The following is a 14,729-nucleotide window of genomic DNA, read 5'->3' as shown; positions in this document are numbered from 1 at the left end:
TATTTACTCATTTATCCATTTATTTATTTATTTTATCTTATTCTTTGAAGAAAAATGTGAATAAAATGGTTGGAAGGCTTTCTATCCTAGCAGGCTTCTTGTTTTATAATCTTACTATTCATTTTAGAGACTTGTGTGGATACAACTTTATCACAGGACGAATATGAACCATAGAAACTATTACACGATGCTATCTTTCAACGCCTAAAACAAAAATACTTTTGAAATCTGAGCTTGAAGTGTTATGTAAAAGGCTCGTTTGTAACCTGCAGTATGTGGGTCAGCCTTCTTGCCCCAAGTTGTGCGTGAAGTGCTATGAGGGGTTGGGAGTCTCTCCCCCTCCAGCTGGGATCATATGCTGCACCTTACAAAGGCTTCCCCTTGTGAGTACAGTGCTTCGTGTAGACAAGAGAAGCACTAGGCCAACCATCATTCAGAGCAGCTCCCAAAATGAACTCAAGAAAGGAAACACAACCGACGAAGAAACAGGTAATTTCTGTGATCTTTACATTAGATTTTATACCTACTAGTGATGTTTTTTTCTTTCTTTTCTCTCTCTCTTTGCTTTGTTTTTGTTTTTTGTTTTTTTTTCATGTGCATGCGTGTGTGACTGGACTGAGTCTGCGCATTAAATGCCTATCACTGTATTGATTAATTATACAGCCTTTTATGTTTAATAATATAGATTTTTTTAACACGTCACCCATGTAAATAGAACCTAGACTATTAGTCCTGAAGCTTATTGATAAAACATTGAAAAGAGTAAGCAAATTGATTCATTTAAAGTTTAACAACACAAAAAAGACTAATCACTTTTTAGTCGCATCAAAAGAGCACATGTTACACGTGATAAGAGGTGTCTGTGAATCATTGATCAGGGAGCTATAAATGAGTTCTGAATCAGTTCTGAAGGGAAAATAAAGTTTCAATTTTAGTTAAATTATTATTATTATTATTATTATTATTTTTATTTTATTTTATTTTATTTTTTATTTTTTTATTTTTTTATTTTTTTATTTTTTTATTTATTTTTGTATTGGCAAGCATTAATAGTTACGTATACAAGAGAGAAAGGGTTAAGTACAGGGGGTTCTGTTTCAGTTCAATGAATAGGCTTGAATAGTACAACTAGTACACCAGTACACCTATTTTACCCATATTAACCTAAAAATAAATAAATATCAAATATGGGTAGTCATGCATAATTCCATATTGTTGCCTCTCACATTTAAGCCTAATGTTGGCTAGTGAGACAAAGAAGTAAAAGTAGCCTACACTGTATAGCCTCATACTTCAGGGAACATTTTGTTTGGGTTGTGACCAGCTGGATAAAGGGGTTACTTTGGATGCTTATTTTCCTGACCAGGGATCCCTTCTACACAGCATGTGGTTCTGGTTGGCCAAGTAAAGTGATTATAGCATTATCATAATTTTAAAAGATGTTATCTAATTACAGTTTTAGATTTAAATAGTTGTAGTTTCTAAGTTAATTGTTAGGGGGCAGCAGAGATCGACACTTGGAGTAGTCTGTGGGGATAGTGTGTGAGGGGTGGGGTGTGACAGTAGTCTGTGGGGATAGTGTGTGAGGTGGGCTGTGACAGTAGTCTATTTGCTGTGGATTACTCTCATTTGAGGTGAGCATTGCAAAATAGAATGTTGTGGCGATAACCCATATTTCTGTCGCAAAGACTAGTAAGAGCACCTATTCATATGTCACAAATACTAGTTAGAAGACCTATTCGTAAAAGATACAGCTCCTGATTTACTTGAAACGGAAAGCTGTGCCGAATTACTTTGGTCACAGTTTAAACTCCGTGTGGGATGTAGGAGTCCCCTAACGCACTGTCACGGTTTGACAAGGCGCTATTCAGCAGGGCATAAATTCGTTGTGCATTCACAAATTAGTGTCTATTGGAAAGTCTTCTTTCCACTCAAAGGACCCAGTGCGTTTGCTGCTTGCGCGAAACAGACAACAAAAATGCGAAAGGAAAGGGTGGATGAATATCAGCCTTTGCTGGTGAAAGATGTTGCCTCGCTTAGACGGGTATGTGGTGTCAGAAAGGACTCATTTCAATCTTCTTGATAAATAATTGTTTTGGACATTGAACTAATCCTGTTGCAATAACTTTGTTAACAGTTTCCAAACAGATCATTGCTGCTGGCTGCTGGCGCTGCTTGTATTGGTGGGACATTTCAATATGGATACAACATTTCTATCATCAATGGTCCAACCATGGTAATTATTTGATCAAAAATAATGCTTTTTGTGTGATACTTGATCTATATGCATGTGTGTCTTATTCTTGTTATTGTCCCATTGTCCTTCTGTCTTAGTACGTACACAGGTTTATAAATCAAACATGGATAGAGAGGTATAACACAAGCATTTCAGAAAATGTCCTCACACTGCTGTGGTCTGCCATTGTATCCATCTTCACCCTGGGAGGACTGGTGGGAGCGTCTCTTGGTGGAACTTTGTCTGTAAAGCTGGGAAGGTATGTGTTTAGAGTACACACGTCCTGCGTATTGTTGTTAATTTGTCATGAATATTGCTGAGGCCTACTTCATTTTGTGTTTAAGGAAAGGGGCACTATTGACCAACAATGCATTCTCACTGACAGCTGCTTTATTGATGGGTATTAGTCAGTCGACAGGTTTATTTGAATTACTTATTATTGGACGATTTTTTTGTGGTATAAATGCAGGTAAGAGTCTTTCTGTTGGTTTATTGTAAGGATTATGTGTCAGTAATGACATTTTTTCATGTTATAAAGGCATTGCCATCTGTGTTCAACCTCTGTATTTGGGAGAAATAGCTCCTACTGCACTTCGTGGAGCAATGGGAATGGGAACCTCAGTTTTTATAACTGGAGGGATTCTCACTGGACAAGTCATGGGTCTGAGGTAATTTTACTCCAGCGCTCATAAGTACACGCACAGTTTTGTTTTATGTTATTATCAGAAACATGGTCGAATGATATTGGGGTGCTTTCACAGGGAGGTCCTGGGCAGAGAGGAGTACTGGCCTATCCTGCTCTCCACCACTTGCATACCAGCCATAGCTCAACTAATCATTCTGCCCTTCTTCCCTGAAAGCCCCCGTTACCTTCTTATTGACAAAGGAGACACTGAGGGGTGCAAGAAAGGTAAAGCTGTGATTCTCTGCCATAAATAATGGATTCATTGCACATGACTATGTCTCGCAGCATTGGACTTTGTAGTGAATCACCACCAGCCATAATCCTGGGGTCTGTCATGTGATTTTGTCTTAGTAATGGTGGGATGCTCTTTAAGATAGAGGACCCCGGGAGCAGGTCAGATGAGAATGAGTGTGAAGATAATGATCAGTCATGTGATTTCTCCCACAGCGCTGAAGCAGCTCCATGGGGCTGGAGTCTGTGAGGCTGAGAGGGAGGACATAGAGAAGGAGAAACTCAGTTCTGAGGGTGTCCAGGCAAAGAAACCCTGGGAACTGTTCTCTGACCGCAGTGTGCGCTGGCAGCTCCTCACCATCATTCTGCTCAATGCTGCTCAGCAGCTCAATGGCATAAATGCTGTATGTCCCTCCCCCTAAGTTCAAATGCCATCAGTGCTCCATAGTTTGGTAAATGTGTTGTATATTTTGTACTTTTGTTACAGATATATTTTTATGCAGACTATGTATTCAGACAGTCCGGCATCCCTGAAGATAAAATACGATATGTGACAGTTGGGACTGGGGCTTGTGAATGTCTCACAGCTTTGACTTGTGTAAGTTTACAAATACATTTATAACAACCAAGAAAACCTTGTGCTTGAATGTAGATCAGATCTTCCTTAAACAATATTTCATATGGGTTAAAAGTTGAAGTTTTGTGACCTGCTATGTGTCTCAGGGAATGCTTATCGAATGTCTGGGGAGAAAAGCGCTAATCATGGGAGGATACAGCCTAATGAGTATCTGCTGCATTTTCTTCACCCTCACGCTCTCTTTTCAGGTAGTTAACCAATTACCTTTCTTTGTCCTTTGCCAATCAATACGTAACAGTCTTTCTTTACAGGATGCCAGTCCCATAGTCCCATACCTTAGTATGGCTTGTGTGTTTGCATTTATCCTCAGCTTTGGTCTCGGTCCAGGTAACTAATTCAATCATAGCCTGACTTTGAATACAATGTGTTCTGTTGCACAACATTAACCCTCAGATTTGTTTCTCATGGAGGTGGTGTGACCAACATCCTGACGACTGAATTGTTCACACAGTCCACACGTCCAGCAGCTTACATGGTCGCGGGAACTGTGAACTGGTGCAGCTTCTTTTTTATTGGCCTGCTTTTCCCCTTCATTGTGGTGGGTAAACTCTATCAACCCTGCTGTATACGTTTGATGTTACATAATGAATTAATGCTCTCTGTTCTTGTTGACAGCTCGGACTGCAGCAGTACTGCTTTCTTGTTTTTTTGGTGGTCTGTATTTTGGTGGTCACATACATTTTTCTTATACTTCCTGAAACCAAGAACAAAACATTTCTTGAAATCCAGAATGAGTTTCAATCATCAAAGAATAAAAAGTGCAACTCTATCGACGGAGCAGGGACAAAACTTTTAACAACATCTATTTAACAGAATAATTATAACATGAAATATTGTTTTGTTTGGGAAATTTCTTGTCAGAATCCACAAAATAAACTTTGCAATGTAATGCTACCAGTGCTTAATTTCTAAAGGCTGGAATTTTTTATGAAGAAAGAGATTTTGACTCAGATTTCACTATGCCATTTTAATGCTATTGACTTTAATATATGCATTTATTACTGTATGAATCCATTATTATTTGGTCAATTATTAAAATGTGTGTTTATTTGACAGAAAATCTACAAAAATACAAATTAATATAATTTAAACATGAGAGCTTTCAAACAATGAAGTAGTTGAGCATTTTCTCTCATGTTCCCCTTCAAATTAAGCACTGTATGCTGATGAATGTTTTTTATATTGATAATTAAATTAATTGTTTAATAAAGTCCACAACTTCACAAATCAAATTTTTTCATGCAGCTGAAATTTTCCTGTATCCGTTCAGCATGTGATTTGGAGAACAAAGGTCTCATTCACATTCAGAGGCAAGCTAACTAGAAAAGTTTGTTGAAAGAGGTAAATGGTGGTTTAAAAAAATAAAAATAAAAATAGAATACTGCTTGGGCACAAAGAAGAATAACTATTAACTAGTCTAAATCTGCTCAGAGAAAAATAAGCCAGTGCCTCTTTAGTAAACAAGACCAGTATAAATACAACGTTCATAGATTAAAATAAACATAGTGAAATGTAAAATGAAAACGCAACTGATTCACAATTACTAGCAGAATCATAGGGTTATCTCGGCACAAAATATGTAAAGTTTACCAAAGAGTATCCAGTAAAAACTGAAAAGCACTTCCCGTCCAGCAAGTGGCAGTAGAACACGCAGTGAATTTGGACCGTAGACTAAAAGTAACATGGCGGCTTAGACTAACCACGCGGGTTTGTTGACATCTGTTCAATCCTCTGTTTAAACATTTAAGTGATCGATTAACAATCACGGAAATTATGTCGCGACTCATTGTCAAAAATCTCCCTAACGGGGTAAGTGCATACTCAATGAAACGAAAGATGTTTTGGGTAGGTTAGGCCAAATAATTCTCCTGTACCTCTCCAGATGAAGGAAGAGAGATTACGCACGATGTTTGCTGCTTTTGGCACGCTCACAGACTGTACCCTGAAGTTTACAAAAGATGGAAAGTTCCGAAAGTTTGGCTTTGTGGGGTTCAAATCCGAGGAAGACGCGAACAAAGCGTTAACACACTTCCACAAAAGCTTCGTGGACACTTCCAGAGTAACGGTATGGATGCGACATATGCACGGTCCTCCAAGTAGCCTAAATGTGCCCAGCAATCATGTTTAATACAGCTATTACATATTGCAGGTGGAAATGTGTAAGTCCTTCGGAGATCCCACAAAACCAAAAGCGTGGAGCAAACACACCCACGACTCTAGCCACAACAAAACAACATCAGTGAGCACGGAAAAAGATGAAAAAGTGATCGAAAAGGTGATCAAAAAGGTGAGGATAAGATAGCATCGCGTGTAGAACCATTGTTGAATGTTGTGTTGCATCTATTTTGACCATTGTTGTGTAATTTTAGGAAAAGAAGAAAAGCAAAACTGTAAATACACTCGTAAGTAATTTGTATTTGAACAAACTAACATAACAAACTATAGAATCACAATTTCTTTGCTGCAGTGCACTCACCCATTGTTATTTGTTGTTGTCAAGATTGTAATTCTAATGTTCACCTCACAATGTTGCTTGCTGGTTGTAATTTATTGCTTTTGGCTCCTTACATAAGAAGAATATGTTCCTATATCCAGTTCAAACATATCTTGTGTTTATTAGATGGAGGAGGATCAGGATCAGGGTTTCAAGGAGTTTCTGTCCGTGCATCAAAACCGGAGTCAAGCACCAACTTGGGCAAATGATACTGCACAACGACAAACAGAGACGAGCACAAAGAAGAAGAGTAAAACAGAGTCAAAAAAGGAGAAGAAAACAGATTTGGATGATTATCTCAACTTTGACTCGGACGAGACCGAGGATGAGTATGAAGAGGAGGAAGTGCAATTGAATGAAGACGAAGGTATGTTTGGTAAATGATGAGGAAAGAACAACTGTAAAATTTCAACAGGTTTGATAATATCAAACTTTTATGTTCCAGATGGTGATAAAGAAGCTCTTAAATCTGGGTTGACAGACATGGAATATCTGCGATCAAAAGTGTCAAACACAAAAGACACAATGGAGGAAAAGGACAATGATGATGATGATGAAGAAGACAAGAACACTATTGGTGTCAGTGACAGTGCATATGAAAACAGTGACAGAGAAAATGTGTCAGAGGCCAAGACGGATGTTTCTGCAAAGACTCAGAAACAAGGCAAGAGTAAGAAGGCTGTCAAGAGTGAAGTAAGTGACACTGTAATTAAGTTCATAACACCTGTTTATCTCAATACGTTGTGTTCACATTGTAGAATTTGATGTTGCCATAATTTTCGATGGCAGGAGCAATATAATTCCGTGGGGGATACACCATTTTCGAAGAAATATCTGAACTGGTCATTCACAGATGATTAGTATTATATGTTAGGGATTGGCTGGCTTTAAGTTCTTTCAACTGACAATCACATTTTTAAGGTTGAATATTGGCACCACTTTATGAAGCCATTAAAAAAATAAAAAACAATAACCAGGTATCAATGGGTTTCACATTGATAAGAAATTAGTTATTAGAGTTATTAACCGTTGTTATATTATTATATCTTTTGAATGGGAAAAAGTCATATATATGTTGTAAATAACAGTAAACTGAAACCCATGAAGGCAAGTTTATTTGTATAGCACAATTTGTTCAAAAAGTAATTCAAAGTTCTTTATGGAGTAAGAAAGACATTGAATAGAAAGGATCATTACTATGTGTTTTCTGTAGTTGGATCCTGCCACTGAGTTCACTGTGAAGCTTCGAGGAGTCCCTTTTAATGTCAAAGAGGTTAGAGCAAACATGTGTACTCTGTCTGTGCACTTTTTAAACTATGTTCTGTACCTTTTTAATTTAAATTGTTATTTTTTTGTTTTAAAAGCAACAAATTTCTGAATTTATGACACCACTGAAGCCAGTAGCCATTAGAATTGGAAAGAATGAAAGTGGCAACAGAACAGGTATATCACTGGTAATTATAATGTGTTGTCTTATTTGAATACACTAACTTTGTATTTTACTTCAGTAATCTACCTCATAAACTGTGATGTTGATGATGTTTTTAGGCTACGTGTATGTTGATTTACGCTCTGAAGAAGAGGTGCAAAAAGCCATAAAAAAGAACAAGGATTATATAGGTAATTTACCCTTTATACCCTTTATAACACCTTAATTCAAATGTTCAAATATATAATTTTACATGTATTTGTCGATATGGGTTCTAAATTACAATTTTGTATAAATCATTTCAAGGTGGAAGATATATTGAAGTCTTCAGTGTGGGCAACTCTGATAACAAGCGGAAGACACAACATAAAGAAATTGACAAAAACTTTTCCAGGAAGCTCAAGGAGGATGAAGAGGAGGAAGATGTGTCCGAATCAGGGCGTCTTTTTGTCAGAAATCTTTCTTACACCTGCACAGAAGAAGAGATCAAAGAGCTTTTCACCAAGCATGGTCAGTTACCACATTGATACACACATTTAAAATTTTTAAGTTTAAACAAAATATGCCTTTGCAGGGCCATTGTCTGAAGTGCTGTTTCCCATTGACACATTCACCAAGAGGCCAAAAGGATTTGCTTTTGTAACCTACATGATTCCAGAAAATGCAATCACAGCTTTGGCTCAGTTAGATGGACATATATTTCAGGTATTATACTGAATTCACTTTTTTCAGTTCATCTGCTCTGTTGATTAAGTTCCACATTATTTGCTGAATTGATGTCCAATAGGGTAGAATGCTTCACGTGTTACCTTCAACAATTAAAAAAGAGAAGGCAGAGTCAGATGGAGGCCCTGGTTCTTCATCTTATAAACAGCAAAAAAATGCTAAAAACAAGGCTTTGAGTACCAGGTATTTATTATTATTGTGGATCAGGATTTTGATTCTTTTCCATCTGTAATTTCTATTGGGAAAAAACATATATAATTTTGTTTTGCTTTTGTTTCTTTAGTTCTCATAACTGGAACACCTTGTTTCTGGGAACAAGTGCTGTAGCTGATGCAATTGCTGAAAAGTACAATACTACAAAAAGCCAAGTTCTGGATCATGTGAGTTAAAAGAACATTTTTATTTGTTTAATTATTTCACTTCTAATTTCTCAGTTTTCTTCTTTTTTGTAGGACACAAAAGGAAGTGTTGCAGTGAGAATGGCTTTGGGGGAAACCCAAATTGTGGAGGAAACTCGACAGTTTTTACTGGATAATAGTGTCTGTCTTGACTCCTTTAGTCAGGTAAGTGTTTTTTAGTTAATGTGCAAATACACAGATGAAGATTTTTTTTTTAACGTAAATGTGCCACCATTCACAGGCTGCTGCTCCAAGAAGTACATGTGTGATCCTTGTAAAAAATCTTCCTTCTGGGGTGAAGGTGTCTGAGCTGGAGGAGCTTTTCTCTCCTCATGGCTCTTTGGGCAGAGTACTGCTGCCGCCATCGGGACTAACCGCTATCATTGAGTTTTTAGAACCCACTGAAGCAAAACGAGCCTTCACTAAACTGGCCTACAGTAAGGTACATAATCTAGAGTATTAAGATTGTTCTGCATTCAGTTCAACTGAACTCATTTCTAAACTTTAGTTTCATCACATTCCTCTTTATTTGGAATGGGCACCCGTGGGAGTATTCATGGCCAAACCAGAACCAGGTAAAATAATACCAAGCACAAAATAGGCTGCATGTGTGGCATGTTATAATTTACTAACAATGCATTATATTATAATTTTAGAAAGGGAAAAAGAGGAAGCGAAAAAGCTGGCCATGGAGGAAGAGGAGGATGATGATGTTGAAGAAGAAGAAGAAGAAAGTGTTCCTGGCTCCACTCTTTTTATTAAGAATCTTAATTTTAATACTACAGAGGAGACACTACAAGAGGTTGTACTGGATATTTACCTAAAAAAAAAGAAAAAAAAGAAAAAACAAATTAACTTTTTTCCCTTTTGGTTTGTTGCAGACATTTTCCAAGTGTGGTAAGATTATTTCTTGTACAATTTCAAAGAAGAAGGACAAAACAGGTAATATAGATATAACAATAGTAATATTTAAAAAATATAGTTTTTTTGAAAATATGTATTAACACCTGTGTTTTGTGCTCCCAAAGGAAAGCTGTTGTCAATGGGCTATGGATTTGTACAATATCAAACTGCTGAAGCAGCAAAAAAGGCCATAAGGCAACTCCAGGTAACCAGGATTTCTCATTTTGGTTTTCAACTGTCATTGTCATTGCTGTTTAATTACACATTTGATATATATATATATATATATATATATATTGTGTGTCTTTTTAGCACTGCAATGTTGATGATCACCAGTTAGAATTAAAGATTTCTGAGAGAGCAACAAGGTAAATATTCATGATAATTGATGTGGATTGTTGAATTACTAACTCTTCATGTATCTATTTTAGATTAACCGGAGTGACTCTCAAGAAAAAACAAATGTTGAAAAAGCAAACGGGGTCCAAAATACTTGTGCGCAATGTGCCCTTTCAAGCCTCTGTGAAGGAAATCCGTGAACTTTTCTGGTATTTTTCACTCACGCTTATACTGTTTACATAAACATATATGCAAACACATTTCAGCTTGTATAATTTATTTTTGAACTTGGACTGTAGTACATTTGGAGAATTGAAGACTGTACGCCTGCCCAGAAAAGCCACTGGCTCAGGGAATCATCGAGGATTTGGTTTTGTTGACTTCATTACAAAACAGGATGCCAAGGTATGTGTGAAATACTATGAAAGCATATCAAAGACTCAGCATAATCTATAATATCTTGTCCATAGAAAGCATTTACTGCACTGTGTCATAGTACACATCTTTATGGGAGGCGTCTTGTACTTGAGTGGGCTGATGCTGAAGACACAGTAGAGACATTGAGACGAAAAACTGCAGAACATTTTCATGGTATAGATCTCAAGTCTTCGAATTTCATGTTAACTCAACAAGATACATATAATCTGCTTTTTCTCGCCAGTGCCATCAAAAAAGCAAAGGAAATCTGAAGTATTGGAAGGAATTTTGGAGACCATGGAAACGGATAATGTGTCAGAAGATAATTTATAAAAGTCATTGTGACATAAAGAGACTCAACTTATTTATACAAATGATTCAAGAGATGAAAGTGATGCTGGCCTATGCTGATTGTTAATTTGAATTGTTTTTATGTCAACAGTTTTGTAACTCATGTTGTATATATAAAACATTGACTGATATAAAGCCATTCTGTTTTGTGTTGCGCTTATCACGAATTACAATGGTTTTATTTTGAAGAGTCGTCTCCTGGTCATGTGAGGCGAGCGGTAGTCACGTGATTTGCTTTAATTTGAAGGGACGTCTCCTTCCTAGTCATGTGAGGCGAGTGGTGGTCACGTGATTTGCTTTAATTTGAAGGGTCGGCTCCTTCCTGGTCATGTGAGACGAGCGGTGGTCACGTGATTTGTTCAAGATGGCTTTCAGGAGAGTTCGCTCTTCTGGAGATTTTGCTGTCAGTTATTTGGCAGTATTTTTATTGTTTTGTTTAACATACGTGTCAGTGCGAGCTGAAATTCGAACAGTCATCATTGATAAAGAAAGTGGACAAATTGTAGTCGTGGATGGATTTCGTGAAGACTTTGTCGCCTGGGCAAATTTCACCGACAACATCACAACAACAGGGTGAGGATTTGATAGAACAGTTTATCCAAGTATTAAACATATACATATTGTTTTCATCATGAATTGAAGTGGCCATGTGTGTTATATTTACCCTTTTGACTGATGCGTTTTTGAATGGGGACAATCTACCCCCAGTACAACATAATGCTACACATATAATGGAAAAGACCCGGAGATTTAATTGGGGCCAATCAATGGGTACCATTATTGAAGGCTGTGTTGGGAGACCAAGAGGTGGTGATACTGACCCCAAATGCCAAAAATGAGTGAAAAACATGCCAAAAAACTAAAATCAACCCTGTTTTGGGGTTTCTCATTTTGCCCAATTACTTCACACCTGCTGAAACTCTTTAACCTACCTACTTAATTGGCCAGATCAATATAGTTTGACTTGATGTAGTACTCAGATTCCATATCTTTTGAGTGGAAAAAAAAAAATTAAAACAATACCAACAATGGCATATTTGAATCAATAACGGGATAAAGGTGAAGTATTACAAAAGGCAAGCTGAATTTGCTGAAAATCTTTTGTTTCAGGTGGTCTTTCTTAGAAGTCACCACCAACAGTCAATACAATGACAGCATCCAGGCGTATGCAGCTGGGGCAGCGGAGGCAGCTGTCACTTCTTCGGTCAGCACTTGAAATGTGGTAGTTTATCTACTCACTTTAGTTTGTACTGAGATGTGTTTCTTTACATTTGTTTTTAGCTCATATACAAACATTGGATGAACACCCTAATGGGGTACTGTGGGCCCTTTAAGGCACAATCGGATTACTGTGAGCGTCTGAAATATTACATCAGTACAAACCTGCTGTGGGTTCAAGATCAAATAGAGAAGCAACCAAATTCTCCCTACTGGTATCAGGTACACATTACACATACACATACAAACCATGTGGTGTAATCCTAAATCATGATGACATTTGCATTTTCTGTTTATTTTAAGGTGCACCTTGCACTGTTGCAACTTAAAGGTTTGGAAGACGGCTACAATGATGTACTATCTTATCCAATGGGACCAATATCATTTAATCCTCTTGGATTTCTGTAAGTAATTGTTTCTTTTTTTATTTACCACAGATGCATACACTTCAATAATTGTTGTGAACAATAACTATTCAGGCTCTTCCAAATGGGTGGAGACCTTGAGGACTTGGAGGCTGCTTTGAAGAAGCCCAGTGAAACTCAGCCTCTTGGATCTGGTTCCTGTTCTGCTTTGATTAAGCTGCTTCCAAACAACAAAGATCTGCTCATCTCGCACGACACTTGGAACACTTACCAGTCTATGCTACGGATTATAAAGAAATACATATTTCCCTTCAGAACATCTCCTTTAGGTATTTTCACTTGTTTGTCTTTCCCATTTTACTTAATCCCATTTTACTTAATTACTTTTAATCGAAATATAAATTATTGCTTAATACTTTTCTAGATGATGAACGCATTCCAGGAGGAACACAAGCATTCTCATCATATCCTGGATCAATATTTTCTGGAGATGACTTCTACATACTAAGTAGTGGCTTGGTGAGCACTTAATTCTTGACATAGTTAATTTTAATTAAATATTAGCTTCATATTTGTGAAATATTTTATCTACAGATCACACTAGAAACAACCATTGGCAACAGTAATCCTGCTCTGTGGGATTTTGTTCAACCCACTGGAGCAGTGATGGAATGGCTGAGGAATATTGTAGCTAATCGGCTGGCTTCTACAGGAAAGGAGTGGGCTGAAATGTTTAGCCAATACAACAGTGGAACGTAAGATTACTTGTTTTTTCTGTGATCAGTGTCTTTATGATGACAAATTCTACTAACTGAGATGTCACATGTAACTGACAACTCAAAGGTCAGTAAAGATAAAGTGCATGTCTATATTGTTCTAGATACAACAATCAGTGGATGATTGTTGATTATAAGCACTTCACTCCTGGTAAAACTGACACGAAAGAGGAACTCTTTGTTGTACTAGAGCAGATTCCGTAAGTTTTTGCAAATTGCATTGCAGATTAAATGCAAAAAGGTATAAAGCATAAATGTATAGTCATTAAAATCACTTTTGTTGCAGAGGAATGATCTTGTATGAGGATAAAACCCAGGAACTAATGAAGAAAGGTTACTGGGCCAGTTACAATATTCCGTGAGTGACAACTTTTAATTGTTTGTAATAAGAGCAATTTGGACCTGTCATTTGATGCTTTAGAATCTTTGTTTCCTGTTGATTCAACATATAATTACATTTTACACTTTCATTGTATTGTTTCTTTATGCATTTACCTCTAGGTACTACACCAAGATATTTAATGCAAGTGGCTGCAATGAGCTTGTTGACAAGTTTGGTCCGTGGTTTTCTCTGGACAAAAATCCTCGGGCTCAAATCTTTAGTAGAAATCAAACTGCGGTGACGGACATTAATTCAATGATCCGCCTCATGAGGTAAATCTTTAAAGGTTGTGTTATTGTTAAGTGTAAGTCAAATCACAAATGATGTTTCATTAAATGCCCTTTAAAAGATATAACAACTTCAATGAAGACCCGTTGTCAAAATGTGAGGGCTGTGATCCCCCCGCAAATGCAGAGAATGCCATCTCGGCTCGCTCAGACTTAAACCCTGAAAATGGCACATATCCTTTTGGTGCTTTAAGGCAGAGACAACATGGAGGAACAGACATGAAGGTGTTGCATTTGTTTTTGTTTTAGCTATTACTGTTTTGCACTTGGCACTAACTTTCTGATTTTGTTTAATACAGTTGACCTCGTATCAAATGTACCGGGATTATGGCATGCTGGCCGTAAGTGGGCCCACATGGGACCAGCTTCCCCCTTTCCAGTGGAGCACCTCTCCATATAAAGACTTGTTGCACATGGGCCATCCAGATAAATGGACATTTAATCCAATAAAAGTAACCTGGAATTCTTAATGTTGTAATCTTAGAAAGGGACCCAGGTGAAAGAACAATGCAACGCAATCCAAGGAAACAGATTGGAATTCACATATTATGAACGACACTGTTTTGGAGAAAAGGAGACCCTATTCGATGCTGCTTATTTTCATTAATACTACCAAGTTATTTGGGGGAATTTTGTGTTGAAACATATCAAATATTATAAAATAATTGCACTGTATGTTTTAGAAGTCTTTCAAAATAAAGAACTTATTTTTAACATGTCTCTTTGCTTTTTGTTCACACTGATTTACCAAGGCCGAACAAACAATGTGATTATATATTATATTGTAATACAGTCAATAGAAAAAACTGGCAAAGCCAAGGTGCCACAAGGTGGGGCCCATGGATCTATTAAAAA

At 37.2% G+C, this 14,729-nt stretch overlaps 3 protein-coding genes across 4 annotated transcripts; all 3 read left to right on the top strand.

The window, feature by feature from the left end:
- The first annotated feature begins 416 nt into the window (after positions 1-416).
- slc2a11b (solute carrier family 2 member 11b) lies at positions 417-5,018 on the top strand. 2 transcript variants are annotated; one of them, XM_055224294.1, is made up of 12 exons: positions 417-489; positions 2,138-2,236; positions 2,335-2,495; positions 2,581-2,705; positions 2,775-2,904; positions 2,998-3,146; positions 3,369-3,556; positions 3,640-3,750; positions 3,876-3,977; positions 4,041-4,116; positions 4,200-4,327; positions 4,405-5,018. In XM_055224294.1, the coding sequence occupies exons 1-12, from the start codon at positions 451-453 to the stop codon at positions 4,597-4,599; spliced, it is 1,503 nt and encodes a 500-aa protein (XP_055080269.1). In that variant the 5' UTR covers positions 417-450; the 3' UTR covers positions 4,600-5,018. The 2 variants fall into 2 exon arrangements, with proteins under 2 accessions (XP_055080269.1, XP_033828387.1); XM_033972496.2 differs by lacking the exon at positions 417-489 and adding an exon at positions 1,565-2,044.
- Positions 5,019-5,429: 411 nt separating this feature from the next.
- On the top strand, positions 5,430-10,985 carry rbm19 (RNA binding motif protein 19). Its single transcript, XM_055224289.1, has 24 exons — positions 5,430-5,598; positions 5,672-5,854; positions 5,939-6,076; positions 6,159-6,191; positions 6,410-6,650; positions 6,729-6,976; positions 7,497-7,556; positions 7,648-7,726; positions 7,832-7,903; positions 8,019-8,222; positions 8,287-8,417; positions 8,500-8,621; positions 8,722-8,818; positions 8,891-9,001; positions 9,078-9,278; positions 9,345-9,411; positions 9,493-9,638; positions 9,718-9,778; positions 9,865-9,944; positions 10,052-10,107; positions 10,171-10,287; positions 10,378-10,483; positions 10,549-10,669; positions 10,740-10,985. Exons 1-24 carry the CDS (start codon positions 5,563-5,565, stop codon positions 10,826-10,828), a joined length of 2,799 nt encoding a protein of 932 aa, XP_055080264.1. The 5' UTR covers positions 5,430-5,562; the 3' UTR covers positions 10,829-10,985.
- Positions 10,986-11,182: 197 nt separating this feature from the next.
- plbd2 (phospholipase B domain containing 2) lies at positions 11,183-14,587 on the top strand. The gene is made up of 12 exons (XM_033972903.2): positions 11,183-11,419; positions 11,957-12,050; positions 12,128-12,286; positions 12,368-12,468; positions 12,544-12,758; positions 12,854-12,948; positions 13,024-13,184; positions 13,310-13,405; positions 13,492-13,563; positions 13,707-13,859; positions 13,937-14,099; positions 14,174-14,587. Exons 1-12 carry the CDS (start codon positions 11,211-11,213, stop codon positions 14,342-14,344), a joined length of 1,689 nt encoding a protein of 562 aa, XP_033828794.1. The 5' UTR covers positions 11,183-11,210; the 3' UTR covers positions 14,345-14,587.
- Positions 14,588-14,729: the final 142 nt, after the last annotated feature.

The sequence above is a fragment of the Periophthalmus magnuspinnatus genome, chromosome 9 (assembly GCF_009829125.3).
Source record: "Periophthalmus magnuspinnatus isolate fPerMag1 chromosome 9, fPerMag1.2.pri, whole genome shotgun sequence".
In the NCBI taxonomy this organism is placed as follows: domain Eukaryota; kingdom Metazoa; phylum Chordata; class Actinopteri; order Gobiiformes; family Gobiidae; genus Periophthalmus; species Periophthalmus magnuspinnatus.
This window is presented reverse-complemented; position numbering and strand designations above follow the sequence as displayed.

Coding starts and splice junctions, on each gene's coding strand:
- plbd2 (XM_033972903.2), top strand. CDS start 11,211: ATGGCTTTCAGGAGAGTTCGCTCTTCTGGAGATTTTGCTGTCAGTTAT. Junction 12,287..12,367: donor ATTCTCCCTACTGGTATCAG/GTACACATTACA, acceptor GTTTATTTTAAG/GTGCACCTTGCACTGTTGCA. Junction 13,860..13,936: donor TCAATGATCCGCCTCATGAG/GTAAATCTTTAA, acceptor GCCCTTTAAAAG/ATATAACAACTTCAATGAAG.
- slc2a11b (XM_033972496.2), top strand. CDS start 1,979: ATGCGAAAGGAAAGGGTGGATGAATATCAGCCTTTGCTGGTGAAAGAT. Junction 2,706..2,774: donor TTTTTGTGGTATAAATGCAG/GTAAGAGTCTTT, acceptor CATGTTATAAAG/GCATTGCCATCTGTGTTCAA. Junction 3,557..3,639: donor AGCTCAATGGCATAAATGCT/GTATGTCCCTCC, acceptor CTTTTGTTACAG/ATATATTTTTATGCAGACTA.
- rbm19 (XM_055224289.1), top strand. CDS start 5,563: ATGTCGCGACTCATTGTCAAAAATCTCCCTAACGGG. Junction 6,077..6,158: donor TCGAAAAGGTGATCAAAAAG/GTGAGGATAAGA, acceptor GTGTAATTTTAG/GAAAAGAAGAAAAGCAAAAC. Junction 10,288..10,377: donor GAAATCCGTGAACTTTTCTG/GTATTTTTCACT, acceptor CTTGGACTGTAG/TACATTTGGAGAATTGAAGA.